Source organism: Galeopterus variegatus, unplaced genomic scaffold, assembly GCF_000696425.1.
Source record: "Galeopterus variegatus unplaced genomic scaffold, G_variegatus-3.0.2 Scaffold366, whole genome shotgun sequence".
NCBI classification, from domain to species: domain Eukaryota; kingdom Metazoa; phylum Chordata; class Mammalia; order Dermoptera; family Cynocephalidae; genus Galeopterus; species Galeopterus variegatus.
This window is the reverse complement of record NW_007726477.1, coordinates 365,130-386,351: the sequence shown is the minus strand read 5'-3', so window position 1 is coordinate 386,351 and position 21,222 is coordinate 365,130. Positions and strand designations below refer to the sequence as shown.

General features: G+C 38.8%; 1 protein-coding gene across 1 annotated transcript in view; it reads left to right on the top strand.

Annotated features, from left to right (window-relative positions):
- The window catches only part of CCNYL1 (cyclin Y-like 1), a 30,503-nt gene extending 11,003 nt beyond the window's left edge, over positions 1 to 19,500 (top strand). Inside the window, exons 4-10 of the mRNA XM_008568008.1 lie at positions 3,739 to 3,839; positions 6,811 to 6,846; positions 9,396 to 9,447; positions 10,400 to 10,519; positions 13,990 to 14,156; positions 17,747 to 17,909; positions 19,049 to 19,500. Coding sequence (XP_008566230.1) covers positions 3,739 to 3,839; positions 6,811 to 6,846; positions 9,396 to 9,447; positions 10,400 to 10,519; positions 13,990 to 14,156; positions 17,747 to 17,909; positions 19,049 to 19,165 — 756 coding nt within the window. The 3' untranslated portion in view covers positions 19,166 to 19,500. The remainder of the gene's footprint in view (positions 1 to 3,738; positions 3,840 to 6,810; positions 6,847 to 9,395; positions 9,448 to 10,399; positions 10,520 to 13,989; positions 14,157 to 17,746; positions 17,910 to 19,048) is intronic.
- Positions 19,501 to 21,222: the final 1,722 nt, after the last annotated feature.

Below are 21,222 nucleotides of genomic sequence, written 5' to 3'. Positions count from 1 at the left end.
CCCCCCCCCCCCCCAGGTTTTAGTCTTGGTGTCTCTGAGACTGGTTTCTCTGAGGCCAGAAACCCTCACTCAGGTTTAATATCTCTGGAAGATACACATCTAGATTCCGTATAGTATGGGAGGACAGGTCGACTTGGGGTTCAAACCAGAGTTTCAGCTGACCCTTGGCTTTTGTGTTTCACCCCACCTTCCAAGGTTCCATGTGCCTCTGAGTCCTGAGCCTGCCTTGGGTTCTGCAAGACACACTGGCTTGCTTGTTCTTGTCCCGGTCACTCTATATAGCACCACAGCTGTGCTTCCTCTGTTCTCCTGTGTCAGTTGCTACTCCTTTATCTATTTTTCTTTCAAACATTTATGAAAAATCATCTGCTGTCAATCCTGTCTCTTGGTCTTCTGTGTTACCTTTATGTTATGTCTTTAATTTTAATGAGATTTGAAGAGGGTGAGGAAATACATTTGTGGTTAGTCCACTGTGATTGACCCAAACCTAGAACCTATATTTAAAGTGTAAATCTAAGTTTAAATTCAATATAATTAAGGCTTTGTTTAAGAATTTTTTCAAACCACACACCCTGCCATATTGTGCCATTTACCGTGCAACATAGATGGCACAGTTTAATGCACAAAGTATTAGAAATTAAGTTAATTAAAAGTTGTTAATTCTTAAGACCCATATTCAAAACCTGTAAAAACAAACAAACAAACCAAAAAAAACCTTTGGTTTCATTTTTTTTAATTGGTTAAAGTAAGAGGCAGTAGGCACAATGGGAAAAGTCAGTGGGTGGGGATAGGTTTTCAACAGGTACTTGATCTTTGATAGTAAGGTTTGGGTTGTGTCTAACTAGACTGCTAGGTATGATTACTTTCTAGTCTTTGCCATTGACCTTAAGCCTACTAAGTACCCTTTTCTCTTTATGGTTAGAGATTGTAAAATTTTGTGCTCTGTCATTCGTGCTGACTGAATGAAGATAAATGCTGTTCTTTGTTCCTCTCTGTTTTAGTGACCACCTGAAATAATACCTTTGAACAGCAAAGTATCAGTATTTTTGCTCTCTGGTGTTTTTAATATTTGTATTTTATATCCCTATGTTTAGGTCAGTATAGTTTATTGAGGCTGTGAGTCAGCACTGGTAAAGCTTTAGTCATAAAGGATAATTGTTGTAAGTTTTCAAGCATGATGAGGGGAAGGTTATGTATTGGCAGCTGTTATATTCCAGGTTTTGCTCAGAGGCTTAATTCTGCCACCTGCTAGTCTCGGGACATAGGGATGCTATTGATACTGAAAAGTTTGAATGGTTGGCAGTGAGTGGTGTATTGCCTGCTCTATACTGGTAAGCAGAGAGTTTTTGCATTCACCTTTTTGGTCACCATGAAATTTGGGAATGGCCTGGTTGGGAGTGGGGAGGCAGAAATGGCCATTTTCCTGGAATGAATATCTGTCTTTAAGCAGGAGTTTAGAGTAAGCCTGGATTGATGAGAAAGTGTTGTATTTCTTTGGCTGGATCTAGCCAGTAGACCATAAGTTGCTGATGAGCCCCAGAGGGCTGTAAGAACACATCTAAATAAAAGTTTTAAATGTTTTAAAGTAATATCTTTGAAGGTAAACCAATATGCATTCATGACAGAAAATTTTAAATAGAGGAAAATGGAAGAAAATGTCACCTAAAGCTCTACCAACTAGTCCCTATCTTGGTGCATTTCCTCCCTCTTCTTTTTATTCCCATCTATAGGTTTTGTCAGAATTGACTTTTGTAATGGTATAGTTTATGCCGTATTACCCCAATCATAGTGACCTTAAAAGGTACATTCCTCTACTTAGAATAAAAGTTTTTAAATAATTTCAATTTTTTTTCAATTTTCATTTTGTTTTTTGAGATTATAAAAGTATACATGTTCACATTAACACACATGCACGTTTAATGTGAAGTACACACATTGACTGAATAGCTTAAGAAACATATCGGTTTGTTTTTTTGGTGCTGAAACCCAGGAATATCAGAGGTTAGAGATAGTTGAAACATTTCTAGCTTGAAGGGGAATTTAGTCTTCTAGATAGTTATACTTTTCAAAAATATAACACTTGGGACATTTTGCTAATAAAGAGTGAGTGGCTTTTCAGTAAACATCTAAAACAAGCAAAACAGTGTCATACTCTGGATATTTCTGATTATTGGTTACTGGTAGTTTTTAAATGCTGTGTACTTTTAAAAGCGTCAGCTAGATCTTCTCTGCACCCTGTCTTCCATGTATTTGAGGAGGGGGCTAATGTGGGGAGAGTGTGATAGCATGATGAAAATACCAAGAGGAGGAAGGAAGGCTCATCTGAATTAGTTTAATAAGAAAAGAGCATTAAAATTGTTGGTATTCTGTGGTTTTGAAAGAGTGCTGCTATTACTTTCAACTATTCAGTGATTGGGATTTGATTATTGGTCTTACTTTTAAGGAAAAGAATTGTCTTCACATAGTTTTAGGCAGTTTCAGTATTTGACTTTTGCTATATTCTTGCACTCCACAAATAAATGGATACTTCTAAAGTGTTTTAAAGATAGTTTGTTCTCTAGAGGACTCAAAAAGTTCATTGTCACTTCTGCAATCAATACCACTGCAGATAATTTTTCAGTAATTTATATCTGTAGTAGGATTTACCTTCCAAATGGTAATTGATTTTAAGTCATAGTTCGTTCAACACCGGTTGACTTCCCTTATCTGTCCTGAATTCTGTGCTTTGCAGCTGGAGGTAGGATGAATAACAGTTCTCCCTTCCCTGGAGGAGCTTATTTTCTCATGAGGGGGTAACCTGCAAGCAGCTGACATCATGTGATAAGTGGGGATGAATATACAGACAGGGAAACGGTCTGTGGTGTGGCTGCTGGCAAAGGTGTCTCAGCAGGTCGATGGGGACAAGCTTGCTCCCAGGAGGAAGAAAATGGCATTTTAGGCGGAGAACGGCATGAGTGAGGCAGGAAAGTGTCATGATGTGTGTCATACAACTTACAGAATAAAATTAATTATTAACATTTTGAAATGAATGCAAAGTATTCTCTGACGTTTTCATTTGAGTAATGTAATGGCCGTCTTTCAAAGTGAAGTGGAAGTTAAACTCCCAAAGCTGTTTTGTCATGTGTTTTTTGGATGTGAGAGAATCTTAAAGCAATACTCTTTTATTCTCCGGACAAGGAAGGAGGCCCAGAGGGACCTAGGGCCCCTTGCTTGTTAGTGATCAGGCAGCCCTGGCACACAGAGCCTCTGACTGTAAAACATTCGTTTTATCACACTGTCTCCTGAGCTAATACGTTTAGTATTAGTAAATTAGTAAATTTAGTATTAGACTTTTTATTTACTGTAGTAAAATGCTCTTGTGCCAGTATTACTTAAGGCATTACATTTTATTGTAGTAAATGAATAGTAGAAATGGAAATTCTCAGCTGCTTTTCATTGCTTAAGAAAAAAGCACTGATATCTTAATCTAAACTTCTTACATTAATAGAGGAAATTCATATTAGATGCTTGCCAAGTTTGATTACGGGTACCATATCTAGGTCAGCATTTTATAACCCAGAAGTTAAGAGCCTCTGGGGGTTTCCCATAGAGCTACACATGATATCACACTTAAGCAGTTGACAGAGTATAAGAAATAACTTAATGCTTTATCATTTGACATTTTAACCAAGGGAAAAAACCACACTCTTATAGGTTTAACTTACTGTGACATTTTCTTCTATTTCCCTTCCCCTTTAGGTATCTCCAAGGCAGCTTACTAAAAAGTATAGCTCATGCTCAACCATATTTCTAGATGACAGCACAGTCAGCCAGCCTAATCTTAGAACCACAGTAAAATGGTGAGTACAACTAGGTTGCCAAGGGCCGAGTGACAGACCCCCTTATGCCAAAAGCATCCCAGCTATACTTGGTAATTTCAGCCATTTAATTGTCCTTTTCAGTGATCAGTTTAAGACATTGATGTCAATTATATATTGATTTTCAAGGACCTAAATATGAATTTTCAACTTCCATTTTAATCTTAGACTTCATGATGGAAGGGAAAGCCAGTTAGCAAATAAGGAATCCCAGAAAAAGTGTAGCTCTTTATTTGGTGTATTTGTTAAGACATTGCTGAACATAATGAGAAGGAGAGGTGCCCTTTTTATCGGATGTTTCTAGGAAAAAAAATAGTTCTTTATGAGTTACAGGCCTAAAACTATGTGTACTACTTAGGAAACTACTGTTGGAAGAAGAAACAGCTTGGCCTCTACTGGCACCATAGTGTAGCAGCATTTAAATTTTCCCCATCATGCCTGAGCACTTCATAGGCCACAATGATGGGACAAGGGTATTTGTAGTATTTCATTTTATATGGAGGTCCAGATGTGGAGCCTTTTGAAAGCACAGAAGATGCTCTTTCAAAACACCCTAAGATGAATCTTTCAAGTACTGAAAAAGCAACAACAATAAAACAGCTCCATTTGGATTGTCCAGGGAACATTATTGTCTCCTTGGGTTATGAGTGTTGATTTTTAGAACATAGTTAAGAAAGTGGCACTTTAAGAGTATTAACATTCTTATTGCTGATTTTTTCAGTCTAAAAACATAATTAGCTTGTAAACTTAATTTTGTTTCTAACGTACCAGCTTTTCTTAGCAAATTATCAGTAGATTCTACATCAAAAACTGCAAGTTCACTCTCAATAACAATGTAACTTTCCTCTCTCACTTATAACATTAGTTGAGATCAAATTGTCTTCCAATAAAAACTGGGCTGCAGCTCTGTCCAAAGTCCTTAGCTTTGTCACCTCTCGAGTAATCACTGAATGTTTGTATTCAGCTAAAGCCCTAAATGCATGAGTAAAAACCACTGTACTTTGACTATAGTTCCCAGCTTCTTTTGAATTCAGAAGATTCTGATGTTTCAGTATATAATTCAAAAGTACTTTTATTTTTTTTATTTTTTTTTTTGTCTTTTGTCTTTTTCCGTGTCCGGCAACGGATCGCAACCCTCGGTGTTGCTCCCGCGCCTCGCTCAGCCTGTGAGCGGGAACCGGTCTGTACGTGGGATCCGAACCCTCGGGCGAGAGCTCCGCCGCGCCTCCCAAGCGGCGCACTTATCCAGTGTGCCACCGGGCCGGCCCTCAAAAGTACTTTAAAAGATTAACCTTGCTCAAACAAATATATTTCATGCTTTTTTCCTCCAACTTAGTTTAATTTTTAGAAGTCTACTTTTGGAAATACAGTAAGTTTTAATTTGCTCTCATTAAGTTTTAAAAATGATCTTTCAGTATATTCACTGTTGGTGAAATGTATACTGAGCAAATTAATAGGGCAAATTGGCTTTTAGGAAAGATTATGAAAAATGTTTATCATGGGTAGTAGTGCATTGTTCTCAATGGGATGGTGAGCCATAATAGAATCACTTAATTCACCTTTTTCCAAGTATGTCTGCGAACACCTCCATCTTCCCATCTCCACCTTCCTCTCCATTGCTAGGCACTCACAAGCCTTTTAGGAAACTGAGGAAGGACTGGAGGTGTAATTATATGGCCACGTCATCCCAAGTGATTCTGATCTTAACCCTGACTTGGTCGTTCACAAACTTTGCTGCACATTGGAATCACCTAGGGAGCTTTAAAAACAATCCTATACCTAATTCATACCCAGTATCAGTTAAGTAAGAATGTCTAAAGATGGAAGTCAGTCTTTTAGACTACCTCAGGTGATTCCAATGTGCAGCAAAGTTTGGGAACCACTGCTTAATTAGAGTGTAGGGGAAAGATCTGCATCTATTTGGTGGGACCTTGGACAAGTCAGTTTTAAGCCTTGGTTTCCTTATTTGTAAAATGGGTTGTTGGATTAAATGTCATGTAAGGCTCAGGGTCCTTTTCAGCATTTAACTTGACATTCTGTGATTTTAAAATCAATTTGGAGACAAAACTGCTTGAGCACTATAGAAGTATCCATTTTTGATGCTACTAATGCTACAGGCTTCTTTTAAAGTTCTAGTATTGTATAGACCTACTTTTAAAATTCAGATTTGCCTTCCCTCAATTATTTCAAGCTTCCTTTTAGACAGCGAGGGCAAATGGGATTATTTAACTCACCTAAAAGAACCCCTTTGTTCCCTAATATACAGCACCTGTGGATAACTTAGGACTACAGTAACAGTATCTGAAGAGTTGTATCTGTTCATTTAAACTAATTTGGGAATACTGGCCATTACTATTATACTGTGTAGTGTTATGCTGCACTGTTCACACTGCTTATTTCAAGATAGCTAGGCCTATCATTGATTTTGTAGGCACTTATATTTGCTAATAAATTTTCTAATAATTATGCAAAAGTGATTTTAAATGATTTTGTTATAAAGCACCTTCATTATTTACTTCTAGGGAAATAATGAAAAAAATGGGTGGGTAGGTGGATAATAAACTAAATCAACTGAAATGCAGGGCCTAACCACTTAAAAAATAATCAATAAAAACTACTGAATGACTTGAATTAAGCATGTGTACAAATAGATGTAACTTGCACACAGTATGAACGGTTCTGTGGGTAGAAGGACAAATGATGGAAAATATGTAATTTATGTGTAATAATTAACAGACACATGTCTTCTAACTGTGTTGCCTAGTATTTTGGTTCTCCTATTTTTGCTAAAAGCTAAACAACTAAAACAAGGAGGAAGTGCCCCTATGGTACTATTCTGAACTAGAGGATTTCAGGGCCTCTGGGAAGGTCCCTCTCCCCTTTTAAAAAAATGTCTTCGGGCGTAACAAATGAAAAAATTAGTTGTTACAAGTAATTTTTTTTTTCTCCACAGTGTGACTTTAGCAATATATTACCACATAAAGAACAGGTGAGCTCTTTTATTCCAGCTAATTACTTTGCATGATATCAAGTTTAGTATTAGGTCATAACTATATCTATCATAAGTTGTAGAGTGCTTTTATTACAATATTGAAATGAATTATTTGTGTGTGTGGGTATTTTTGGTTTTTGTCCTTGAGACTCTTTTAATTCTTAAATTATCAAAGACCTCAAACAAAGAGTGTTTAAGTGGATTATATTGATATTTACTGTATTAGAAATTAGAGAATTAAAAAAAAAATCAAGTGTATGTTAAAACAACATTTCTCACCCTTGGTGCTATTTATATTTTGAGCTAGATAATTCTGTGTTGTGGGGGCTGGGAAGCTGTCCTGTGCATTGCAGGTGTTTAGCAGCATCAATGGCCTCTACCCACTACATGCCAGCGCACACTCGCACACGCACGCGCGTGCGCGCACACACACACACACATTGTGACAACCAAAAATGTCCCCTGGGGGACAAAATCACCCTGACTGAGAAGCCGAGAACCACATTGGTACATGAATGATGTTTTTTCTTGAAAAATAACTATTTTTCGCAACAAAAAAGTTGAGTGAAAAATGTGTCATTTATTTACATTTTTGCAAATCTCTAATGTCTGGCTTAATAGAAGACAGCTGGATTCTCATATCTCTTTTTTTTTTGCAATTTGTTTGAAGAAGCAATAAGATGACCTAGTCTCATGCAGATATATGGTTGGGAAAAGATATATTTTTAAAGCTTTCAGATAGTTGTGGATATGATTTCATACTACACCAGAACTCCACAAGTGCTAGTTTAAATTAGTTACAGTGGAATTTTACATCATATCAATGAAGTTGTTTACATTAATACTCACTGATCTTGTACAGCAAATGGATTTTTTTTTTTTTTGTCCTTTTTGAGACCGGCCGCACCGCGCTCAGCCAGTGAGCGCACCGGTCATCCCTATATAGGATCTGAACCCGGGGCGGGAGTGCTGCTGCGCTCCCAGCGCCGCACTCTCCCGAGTGCACCATGGGCTCGGCCCTATACGTGCTTTTATATTATGCATTGGTCATTTGGAAAATACTGGTTCACATTTCTTTATAGTGCCAATGATGACTTGCTTTTGTTAGTATCACCACCAGTCTTATCAAAAAGTCTTTAAAGTTTACAGTAGAAGCTACAAGTTTTCCAAAATCCGAATTTTTAGCTTGAAAGCTTGAATTTTGTCACTGGCAGCAAATACTTGTTATTTTTCTTGAAGCAACAGGCTCACTTCATTATTTTTGAGAATGACAGTTTTACTTTGAAGTAAAAATCGTATTTTATGAAAAACTGCTTGCTCAGTTCACGGCTAAAGCACAAATACTTCAATAGGCAGAAGTGCTTTATGTGAAATTTCAACTTATTCAGAATATTAAAAAGGTCAAAACATAGTAACACCATTAGTTTTAAGTTTTACAAGGACAGTCTTAAGTGAAGCAGGCTTTTTTTTTTTTTTTTTTTTTTGTCTTTTGTCTTTTGTCTTTTTTTTTTCCGTGTCCAGCAACGGATCACAACCCTCAGTGTTGCCCCCGTACCGGACCGGGGACCGGCAACGGGATTGCAACCCTCAGTGTTGCTCCCGCGCCTTGCTCAGCCAGTGAGCAGGAACCGGTCTGTATGTGGGATCCGAACCCTCGGGCGGGAGCGCCGCCGCGCTTCCCAAGCGGCGCACTATCCGGTGTGCCACTGGGCCGGCCCGAAGCAGGCTTTTTTTGTCATTATATTTTTTAACTGCAAGTGGCAATGAAGACTAGAATGACTACTAGTTTAATTTGGTACCACTGCCTTAAGTCATCCTGAGAAACCAGTGCTTTACCCACTTTTGCTTTTATAGAATCACTGTATATGTCAAACAGTGAAAAAGCTCCTATAAGAACAGTTTTGACCTTATGGGCCTCCTAGAAAAGGAGTCCAGGGGATCTCCAGAGATCCACAGACCCCACTTGGAGAAACACTGGTTTAAATGAGCACGGAGTATTAGTTTGATGAACTTTTAAATGAAAAGATGATCCCCTTTTAAAATAAAAAGGCAATTAAGTTTTTAACTCAGACTATTGTAAAAAAAAAAAAAAAAAAAAAAAAAAAGGCAAGAAATACATATGATATAGAAAACTAAAGAGAGGAAGAACCTGGGAAATCTAAATCTCATATTCACATTCATTAAAGTTCTAAAGACTTTTTTGCCCACCACTACTGCTTTGTAAAATATTCTTGTGTGTTTCCATGTGAGGTTAGAGGAGTGGAAAATACATTAGGTTAGTTACCATTTCCTGTTACGGAGGGCCAATAGTTAGAGGCACCTCTGGCTGGTCATTGTAGAAGAGACTTCGCAGTGGTTGAGTTGTTGAGTAAAACGAGTTCAGAAACCCTCTGAAGGCTAGAATCTGGGAGAAGAATTTGTAAAACTGTTTGTTTTGTTAAAGGTTAGGCTTCTCCCACCACCCCGCACTCTATTCCCAGCAGATATTTTACTAAGATGTTAACAGTTCCTGAATTAATTTTTAAATGCATATTCTTATTTTATAGAGATGCAGATAGATCCCTGGATATTTTTGATGAGCGATCACATCCACTCACAGTAAGTGTCACTTTTTTTGAAGTTGTATTTTTCTCAGAGTGGTGTTTATTTCATGCTAAAGTCAAAATGATCTTTCTTTAAGTCTTCTTCCCCATCTCATGTTATATCTTATCATCTTATAAAAGGAAGGTTGTATAAAGAATATGATAGAGAAACAACTGACTTTCACCTTTAATTAGTGAGCTGAGTAAATGTAAAATAACAGAAAATATCTTTTTAAAAGATAATTTTCAATCTCATCAAACAATGTAAATATTTGTAAATAAACAACATATGCAAGATCTCTATGAAGATAATTATAAAAGTATTTAAGTCAGTTAAGATGTCATACAAATTTTAAAATTCGCTTGTTCAGGCACATATCAGCAACTTTTGGATGTTCAGTAGCTGCATGTGGCTCATGACTGTTGTGTTGGATATGCAGCCTTAGAGCCTTATGGTTACAGGAAACAAAATATTTTCAAAGTTTATTGTACAGAAGGCGGAGCCCGTGGCGCACTTGGGAGAGTGCGGCGCTGGGAGTGCAGCAGCGCTCCTGCCGCAGGTTTGGATCCTATATAGGGATGGCCGGTGCGCTCACTGGCTGAGCGCAGTGCGGCCAGTCTCAAAAAAAAAAAAAAGTTTATTGTACAGAAATATGACATATTATCAGTTGATAAGACTTCGGGGTCTAAAAATCATTTACATTTAGATAGAAATCTGGGGGGGATTGGAAAGGAACATATAAATTTTCTGAGCTTGTGCCTGTGTTTTTCCTTAATGAATGATGATGGGTATTGAATCATTATGGTATTTTAAAATCTCACTATTTATATTTAAAAGAGTATAGACATGTCACCAATCAGAATTATTTTAAGGGACATGTGGGCACCAATACAAGGACTGCTGTCTTAGAAGTACATAAAATTTTTTTCTTCAGTGGATAGTTATATTGCATCTTTTCTTCTTTCAGCGAGAAAAGGTTCCAGAGGAATACTTTGAGCATGACCCTGAGCACAAACTTATTTACAGATTTGTTCGTACTCTCTTTAGTGCTGCACAGCTAACAGCTGAATGTGCAATAGTAACTTTGGTAAGATATTTCTTATTTCTATAAAGCATCTTTAGAAATTGGTCTGTACACAGGATGTGGTCCTGTTTTTCAAAAAAAGTGGGCTCCTGAAATTATCACATCTTTAAGAGAAACCTATTAAGGGAAAGTAAATACACACACTTGAGTTTAATAATCATTACATTTTAAAGTGTTGCCATTGCTTTTCTCACCATAGACCAATTGCTATTAAAGGCAGCAGGAGGGATTTCTGGTTCCCCCCCCCCACACACACACACCTCAGTATACACATGCAGATGCGATGTGCACGCATGCACACATACAAGGCACAATCTTGGTGTGATGGGGAGCAATAGCAAAACCATCTGGTTCACAAGCAGAGACTGATTCAGTATAGATTTAGGCCAAGTCCCAGGCTGTATTTTCCCAGGGAGTTCTGATGTGTCATGATTGAAAACTTCTGCCCTAAAGTCTCTGTTCCTTGGATGATTGGTGTTAATCCTTCCCGGCTGACCTCTTGTGCCTGCTCATGAAGTTGTCCAGAGGAATAGTACTAGTAGTAACTTGGAAAGGCTTTGCTGGTTAGCCTGCTAAGCTATAGCTGTGTCCTTACCGTTGCATCGTCTCTATAGAATTCCTATGGGTAAGACTTTACCATTGGAATCATAATTCCTATTCAAGTGGTTGGGATTGGTTTACTCTTCCCTATGGAAAACCTATAGAGGAGAGTCAACAGCATGGCCTGGAAGGAAAGAATACTTAGGTCACTACCTACTCCTTTAGCATCCAGTTAGAATTTAGGAAAGGAGGCTTGTGCTGTGTGCTTGAATAGAAACCCTTCAGTGGGCACTGGAGCAGACACAGGCCTTTTCATGGAGCTGCAAGCCATTTGGACTACTTAGCACATGCTAGGAAGAGTCAGGAGGAGTGGTACTTCCATATGTAGAGACAGGTAATGCAGGAGGGAGAGCTGGGCTGAAAGGGGGAGGGGGTTCATTGTAGACAAGTCAAGCATGATGTTCCTTTGAGATAGAGTGACAATGGCTGGAAATCATTTGGATATATGGGATTGGAGCATGAATCTGAGCTAGAGGTAAGGAATTAAGAGTGGCTGTGGAAATGCAGAGAAAGTGTGTAGAATGAAAAATGGATGGAAGATAGATCTGTAAAGAGTCTGAGCATTTAAGGGAGAAGTCCCCAGAGCTGTGGCTAGACAAGCAATAGGAGGAAAACCAGGAGAGAGGAATAAAAGAAGGCAGGATGGATGAGAGTGGGCAGAATACTAAGTGCTGCCGAGAAGTTGCTCATGCTCATTTCATCACCTCTCACTGGACATCTCCTCTGTGCCACGTGGTAAGTGCTGGGGTAGGGGAGAGAACAGGCTGAAGAAAATTCTTGCCTTTAGGAGCTTACTGTTCTAGTGCGGAAGACATTTTTCTAGGTAAATGAATATTTCAGAAGATAAAGCAGGGTAAAGGGATAAAAAGTGATAGAGGGACTTACTATTTAGATAGAATGATCAAGAAGAGTCTCTTCAGAGAGGTAACATTTGAACAGGGACCCGAGTGAAGCAAAGAGGAGGACCTCTGGCATTAGGGCAGCAGGACAAATGCCACGTGTCTGGGAAAGTACCATGTTCCATGTGTTTAAGGAACAGCAAGGCAACCAGAGTGGGCTGAGTGAGGAATGAGGGAAAGAATGCAGGCGGTGAGGTCACACAGGCAGTGTCCTGTATCACAGGGCTTGTAGCTTGCAGGCCACAGGAAGAAGTTAAATTTTTATTCCAGTTTGGTGGGTAACTAAGTGGTAGATCTTGAGCAGGTGAGTGCAGTGCTCTTAATTTAAGAGGTTATCCTGACTGCTTTGGGGAGAGTAGACCACAGTTGGGAGGCAGAGAAGAGGCATAGGTGGGATCTACAGTGGTGCAGGTGAGCATGACAAATGACAGCTCAGAGTAGCAAGCGTCACATTATCAGTGAAGGTGGGGATGATGATTCATATAACACAAATGCAGGTTTTTGGCCCCAGCCCCTGAGCAAATTGTTGTGCTTTTTACAATACTAGGGAAGACTTGAGGCATGGTGAGTTGGGATGAAGAGTTCTGACTTGTGTGAAGCACCCATGCCCTGGCAAGAGGTTTCTGCAGAGCGATGACAGCAGGGGCAGACGAAAGTGGGTGGAGGAGAGATGTGCCTTGGGGCATGATCCTGAGAACAAATGAGAGAATGCATTCCAGGAGCGGTGGGGAGTAGGGTGGGAACAATGTCAACGTTCATGTTGGGGGAAGTCTCACAGAGAGGGAGAAAGTCTTCAAAAACAGATAAGAGTGAGAATCTTGGGATACTTGAGCGTGCTGCCAAGTTTTGAGGAAAAGGAGCAGAATCTCACCATGTACATGTTTGTTCAATAGCCATTTGTTTTTGAAAACACAGTTGAGTTTGGAGAACATTGCCAAATCTGAGCTGTCAATCTGATAACCTTCAGACAGTAGATATACTCTTTAAAAATAGACTTTTTTCTTTTTGTCTTGATACAAAGAATTCAAATAACATATACTCTTTTGCACAGCACCCTTTGAGGTAACGGCAAATCACAGTTTACATCTATAATCTTTACTCAACTGTAACTTTCCCCAGCTCTTTGTAGAGTAGATGTTTGATTTCTGTAAAATAATTCATGACATTGTTTCACAAACTGCCAGGCAGGTTTAGAGGAGTCCCAGAGATACAGAGACTGGCAGCTCTGTTACCGCCTTAAAACCGATAGAATTGATTAAGTTGCAGATTAGGTGAGACAGAAAATGAATTGTCATGAAGTGATCCTGGTGATGTGAAAACTAGGGGCTATGAGAAGGACCATCCTTTGTTCCCGTGGGTTCCTCATAAAGGCACTGAACGCAGGAATACCTCCCAGTCGCAGGCCTACGCCTGTCCTGCTGCTCTGCACAGCAGCCACTGGGAGGCTCTCTTGACCACCAGTTCTTCCTTTCAGGCTAGTGCCACAAAAGGGTGAGTCCCTTTGAAAAAGGGAAGGCAAAAATGTGCTCAGTATTACTTGGGTTTTACATTTCAAGCATGACATACCTGTAAAATCACCATATAATTCCCAGCTAGATACGGAATGTTGCCTGTGGGAAGCCCTCAAGTATTTTTGAACAACTTTAATCGACACTGGGCCTGTATATGCTGCCTTTTGTGAGTGTGACGGTGGTAGCACTGCCTCTCTTTCTGATGCCCGTACTGAGATGTCCAGTCATTCCTGTGACTAAGATTGGGTTGGAAATTTGCATGGGCAGAGTAGGCAGCAGAGGTGTCTGACTTAGAGATGTGATATGGCCTCTTGCTTTGGCTGACTGAGCCACATCTCTATAGAACATATGAATAAAAGACACTCACTTTCTGGTCAAAAACAAGAAATCTTTGATTCATAACAGTTCTTATCACGGCACTTAAACTGAACTAAAATCAAAGACCAGTGCTCTACTTTTGCAGGTTTACTTAGAAAGGCTTTTAACTTATGCTGAGATCGACATTTGTCCCACTAACTGGAAAAGAATTGTCTTGGGAGCCATTCTTCTTGCCTCCAAGGTTTGGGACGATCAGGCTGTATGGAATGTGGACTACTGCCAGATCCTCAAGGACATTACAGTTGAGGACATGTGAGTTTGTAAGGTTTTGGTGAACTTTCTAACTATTTTCCAATACCTCATTTGCTCCCGTAAAGTTTACATTTTAAGAAATATTTTTAAAGGTTACATTGTGCAGATAACAGAAATAGACATAAAGCTACATACTATCTCTATCCAGCTTTAGTATGATAATTCATATTTTTTATCATTAATTCGTAGGTCTTGATATGTTATTGTTATAAGAATCTGCTTGATAAATTGAAAAGTATTTTCCTGGTCATTTTTACATTTTATAAGCTTACTACCAGAACAACATAGTGCAGTAAATGTCTTTGTGGTTTTTTAAAAGCTGTCTACCAGTTCTAGACCCCTTTTAAGGGGCACACGTCTGCCCTTTGAAAAAAGTGGCCACTGTTAAGGTCTTAGGGCCTCTGGACTGTTGAGAATTATAGCTTCACCCTGAGTCATCCATTGTATATTTGTTTTTGCTGGTCTTTTCCCCTTTTTTATATGAAGATCTGTTGTTACAGAAACCATGAGATACAAAATTAAATGGCACATATAAAGGTTTCAGACCTCTGTGCTCCTGCCTCGTCCCCATTAGGAGTATTGTGTGTGTTTGGAAATAGTTCTGATGAGTTAGAGGTTCCAGACCCCTCAGGCAGTCTGAGCAGCCTTGCTGGGGCATCACCCAGTGCTCAAGTCTCTTGAGGCACTCAGCCAACCACAGTGGCACTTTGGAAGTCTTGAGAGTGCAAGGAGCCTTGCTGCATCGTGGCACGCTAACGTGGTATAGAAGCATCACCTTCACCAGGGCTTCCCTCCCATCTGGCCTCCCCAACTGCTGGGAGGGGAACGGCCCTGCAGGTTGGCAGGATGAACCAGGGAGGCTTTTCCAGCAGAGACTCTCAAAGTGCCCACTTTGACAGTGAAAATGTCTTTGTGGTGGCGTTTAGGAAAACATGAAGGCACATTTCTTGATTATGTTGAGTAGCATAGGAAGATCAAGATCATGTCAGGCAGGGGCAAGAGTTTGTTTTTGTTACCTTTGCCCATTACTCCAGATAAGACTGTCATTCAGAATTACTGAACTGTGTATTTACAGTGAAGTGAGAATATTTGTGATTAAGGGACCAGTGATTGTTGGTAGCTGTTGAAGTGGCTTTTGGTGAGAATGACCACTTTGACATTAGTTTAAACTGAGTGGTTGTGGTGATATTGCTGGTAGCCAGCTAGGCGAAGGGTGTGACAGCAAATGAATTTAAAAATAGAAGTACTTTTGGAAGGTGCAGAAGCTAAATGACTGTTTGCTACTGTCTTCAGTCTGCAAACTGGCCCTTTGAAGGAAGCATTTGTAACCATGAACACTAGCCTTGCCATGATGCCAGGTTTTCTCAAAACCTGCAACGAAGCTGGCTGAGGCTCTGGTTCAAGTTAAAAGATCAGAGAACCTGCAGAGAAATGTGTAGGTTCCCACAGATGTGAGCTCCAGGAGCAGCAGTGGCAGAGGCTAGCTACCAGACATTTCCGAACAATGCTTTTTGTGTATGAACAGAAGGACACCAGGAACTATGTTCTTAACAGGCTGCTTTTGGCTATGGTCTTTGGAAATTGGAAAGCATTACAACAAAGTATTTTAATACGCATTTGTCTCATTCCCCTGCTGTTGACTGAAATGGTCTCATTTTGAGTGTAAATCGAAAAATTTAAAAATCAGTGTCTATCAGGTTTTTCTTAAAACCCTAACACCTACACGTCTTACTAGAATATATTTCCCTTCAAAAGAATAAGTTAAACTGAGCAGCTGCTATTCAGAAAATTTGCTGTGCCTGTAAATGGTATGCTATTCAGCCATCTAGCTATTTAAAAAACAAAAACTCCAGAAGATGAGTATTCTGTAGGCATAATGCTTTTCTTCAGTGATTAAACCTCTATTAATAGATATGTTAATCCTATGAAGTACTGTATTTCTATATAGTTAAAATGTATTAGTGGAGAAAATATAAAAGGAATAGTGAAGTGCATTTATTCTTGGAGTAAATTAAGGCCTGATTAACTGACTATCAAAACATCTGATTTACATTTCTATAGACTTACGGTCATATGAACAGGAAATTAATTTTGGAAGTAGGTTCAGTTGTGTTTTAAGTTCAACAAATGAGAAAACCACATCTGCTCATATTCTAACTTTTCTCCGTATAGGAGACCATCAAGCATTTGTTGACTTAGCCAGTGGATAAAATATTAAAACTTTAAAACCAGGAAAGCAAATAGGTAGTTCAGGTATTATTTTTATACAATTAACTGTCTACAGGGATTGCTGTGAAAGTGGTAAGATTTACTCTTTAATTTTATAATTGTTTATTTAAACATTTGGCAGGGGTACCTGTGTGGTCCTGTAGCAGAGGACTGCTCCCAGCCCTTTCCTCTCCCACTGTATTAAACTTGCCCCTGCATGTGTGTTCACATTCTGTTCTGGCAAGGGTGGTAGATGCTGAGCATCTCAGGCTTTCATTCACAGAAGAAACAATGAGTCCAAGGTTTTTTTTAAAAGATGACCAGTAAGGGGACCTTAACCGTTGGCTTGGTGTTGTCGCTCTCCCAAGTGAGCTAACTGGCCCAATCCCTACATAGGGATCTGAACCCATGGCCTTGGTGTTATCAGCACCACACTCTCCTGAGTGAGCCACGGGCCGGCCCAATTAAGGTTTTTTTTAAAAGATGACCAGTAAGGGGACCTTAACCGTTGGCTTGGTGTTGTCGCTCTCCCAAGTGAGCTAACTGGCCCAATCCCTACATAGGGATCTGAACCCGTGGCCTTGGTGTTATCAGCACCACACTCTCCTGAGTGAGCCACGGGCTGGCCCCAAGACTTCTATCTTTGACTTTCTGCCTTCCAAAGTTTAAAAAGAGTATCCCTGCCTGCCTGTCATAGTGACTATTTCTCACCTTAGGAATATTAAGGTGAGCAGAAACTTGCATTATGCCCTTTAACATAGCCTCATGTGCTGGGGCAGGGGGAAGGGATTCCCTTTCCCATCAAATGTAGCTTATTTATTTATTTATTTACTTACTTATTTGAGATGAATCCTTGATGCCTCAAGAGTTTTTCCCCCTCAGAGATAATAGCGCTGGCTCTCGATGGATCCATTTGTTGCCGTGGTGACGTGCCCATTCCTTTTGTTGGCGCGTCTTTACTTCAATAAGCCCCTTCCTGTTATCAGCCCGGTGAAAATGTCTGCAAGTTCTTCAGAGCTAATAAACAGCATACATCATTCCTTTCATCTGATCACTATAGTGGGGCCCTGTGAGTGAGCGTGGAGTATGAATCGTACAGCTGCACTAATGGAACTCTGAAGAATAAGCCTCTGAGCCAGCAGCACGAGTGCACAAGAGGGCCATAACCTCCTCCCCTCAGCCCAAACTCAAAAGTGTTGGGATGCAGAATGGACCACCAATAGCTGCACCTTGTTTGAACATTAGCGTATTAATCCAGCTGGGTAGCCCTTTATTTCTTTCACAACAGAATTTAGAGCCATCCTGGTAGCTCAGAATGATATTTTTGAAGATAACCCAGTTGACTAAAATTGTCCTATGTTGGTGTTGTGTTCCTTCCCCAGGAATGAGATGGAAAGGCAATTTTTGGAGCTACTTCAATTTAATATTAATGTTCCTGCCAGTGTGTATGCCAAATACTACTTTGACCTTCGTTCCTTAGCCGATGACAACAACCTGTGTTTTCTATTTGCTCCTCTTAGCAAAGAAAGAGCACAGAACCTAGAGGTAAGGTTGTGAAATCATTAAGTGGGGTTTCCGTCAGCCACCAAAGTCAACATCTGTGACTAAATCATATTAAGTAATGATTAGGAAAATGGAAAGCTTTTAAGTTCACACATTGAAGAGCTTATTAGCCCTCTGGTATCATATTTCCTGTGTCTTTTATAGTGTATACAAGGATCCACGTTATTAAAAAAAATTGTAGATATTATCTCTTCTGTGACTGTAGTTCAGAATATCTTTAATCAAATTTAATATGTTCTTTATGGTTTTCCTTTTGAACCCCTACTTTTCCACATACACACGAATAATTTCTTGTGATTATATCCCTAATTATATCTACATAAATAATTCACTTATCACTCTTGACTGTCTTTTACCCAGTTTGCAAATTCATGTCAGTGTTTACTCTATATATCACAGTTCAGTCCCATGAGTTTATCAGACAAAGCATTAGTAGCTAAGCCAAGAGACCTATACTTAGACTGTGTAAGGTATGTGTGTTTCAAATAGTGGATGTAGGAAGTACATGGGTTTTTAATGGAAATGATAACTTATATGGGCCAAAGTAATATTTAATTTTGGCGTACTTTAGAATAATACATTTTTCTATCATAGTTGATGTTCAAATGAAGTAGCACCATTTGGAACTTCAGTATTAGACCTCTCCTACCCTCCAATAGATTCCAGTACACACCTGCTTCATTAAAATTTACTTAGAGTATGTAATGACTAATGAAGATTGGGTAGAATTTACATAGCTGAATAAATACTGATGTTTTTGCACAAGTGAACTCATTATTAAGGAATGAGTGCACAGGTAATAGATGAAACTGCTGTTAAGAGCCTGTCATAATACCTTTAACATCTTTGGAAACCCAATTTTTAAGTAGCTTAATAAATTAAGTTCCCCTTTGTTCTGGTAGTCATAATCTTGGCCCTCAAAAGGATATTACTTTAATGAATAGGCAGGAAGTAACATCCCCAGAACCTGGAGTATAGCTATGAGATAGCCAAGGTAGCTGTAACTATGAACTATTTATTTAAAGGAGTGTGCATGTGTGGCTTGTCATCAACGGTGCTTTTTTAAAGGTTGGAACCCTTTTTAAAATTGTGTCTGTGTTCTGTTCGATTGCCTTTCCTAGGCTATTTCCAGATTGTGCGACAACAAATACAATGACTTGTGCAGAGCTGCTATGAGAAGGTCTTTAAGCGCTGATAATTTCATTGGCATTCAGCACTCTAAAGCCATCCTCTCTTAAAGGGAGAAAGGAGGGGTTATAACATTATGAATCCCTCATCTACAAAGGCTGGAGAAATATCACCTCTCCTGCTCAAAAACCAGCAAGTTAGTATTTTTACCAAAAGGAAAGACATCGAATTCAAGAGACTCATGGACAACGAGGATTACACTCCATAGGAAAGAATGGGACATTGTCAATGCAACAACACACTCTTCTGTCCTTTTTAATGTAAACAGAGTTACAAGAACCACTCCAAAGCAAAAGCTCCCAACCCACACACAGATATTGCAGGTCAATAGCTGTGAACTATGTGAGGTTTTTTAAATTAATTAATTGTTTAAATTTTTTAAAAGACAAAACCCCTAAAAACCAAAAATTATATAAATTTTTAGGCTTTAAGGATACTATAAAGAAAAAAAAAATGTAACAACAAAAAAACAACAATAAAGACCCTCTCAGCAGCTGCCAGAACTCATTTGTTCTGGGAAGGGCTCTGTGAATTCCACCGATTCCTTGCCTTTTGGTTGGAAGAAAAGCAATCTATACTTTTATAGCTTCTATATTTTTCCTATTTTTCTTGCCCCCTTCCCCCAGCATTGCTGCATATGCCTTTAAAATCAATACAGTATTACCCTTAAAACATGGAACTCTTAACAACCTGTATAGCCACATAGGAGCAGACCATACAATATTAGGTATTGAAGGGTTCTTCCTACTGTATCATTGAAGCGGCTAGTCATTATTGGCAATCATTTTAAATCAAAAAGCTGCTGGATAACACTCTGTCACTCATAATCTTTGCAAGCACTACTTACTAGTATTTGAGCTTTTTTGTAGTCATAAACAGAGGAATTATCAATTATCAAGTTTCTACTTCTGTTGGGTCCATGCTGCATTTCTTGTGAATTATAATGGTGCTTCTCAACTTTCATAATTTGCCAATAAATATATTAAAATATATTTTCATAATGCCAACCAACATGGTGGTCCAGTGAAAACAAGAAGATAGAAAAATACAAGGTGTCCTGAAAGTTTTGGTGCAGTTTTAAGCTTTAATATAGTGTTCTTGGGCCCTCCATGGCACTGCAGCAGAAGTATTTGACAGAACATCGTTTGAAAGTTTATTTATATTTCTTTTACTTTCTTGGTTCTGTAAGTTTTGATCAAGCTTTTAATTTTAATCTTTTGTTGCAGTCAGGGTCTGAACTAAGACTGAAACAAGAACAAGCTTCAATGATACAGTAGGAGGAACCCTTCAATACCTAATGTTGCTACGGTCTGCTCCTACGTGGCTGTATGGGTTGTTGAGTCCCATGTTTTAAGGGTAATACTGCATTGATTTTAAAGGCATATGCAGCAATGCTGGGGGAAGGGGAGAAGAAAAATAGAAAAAACATAAAAGTTATATAGTTAAAAATTATAGATTGATATTTTTCCAAAATTAAAATTAAGCTTTTAATTTTAATCTTTTGTTTCAGTCCCTCTTGAAGATAGCAGACCTTGACTGCAACAAACGATTAAAATTAAAAGCTTAATCATCAAAATTTGCAAAACTAAGTTTCAAAGAAATGCAATTAACTTTCACACGATGTTTTATAAGTTTTTAGCATTTATACTTCTACAAGTATCAAAGCTTAAAATTGCACTAGGACTTTTGGGATACCTTGTACTTCCATAGAAGTGCCCTCCTCCCTTTAAAGTACTTTGCAGGGCTGTGCTCTGTTTATCTGCTTTGATCACCTAAATTTCTTTTCTCTAGATTTGGTAAAGGAAGATATGAAAAGCAGTGTTAATTCACATGTAATAAATTGAAAGGAATTGGACCCTAATAGTATAAGGTATCTTTTTTATCCTACATGTTAACCTGGCTATAGCTGCCCCATCTCAATTCCTATTTAAGAGGGAACTTACTTAAACCTTAAGAACCCTTACTTCAGGCTTTAAAGGGCAGGGAGTAAATAATTCCAGGAGGTTCATAACAATGTCACCTAAATTTGAAATATTACAAAAGAGTAGTGTTCTCAACTATATGAAATCTCTTTCCCCTACCATCTCAAATGTAGTCCTGGCAATCT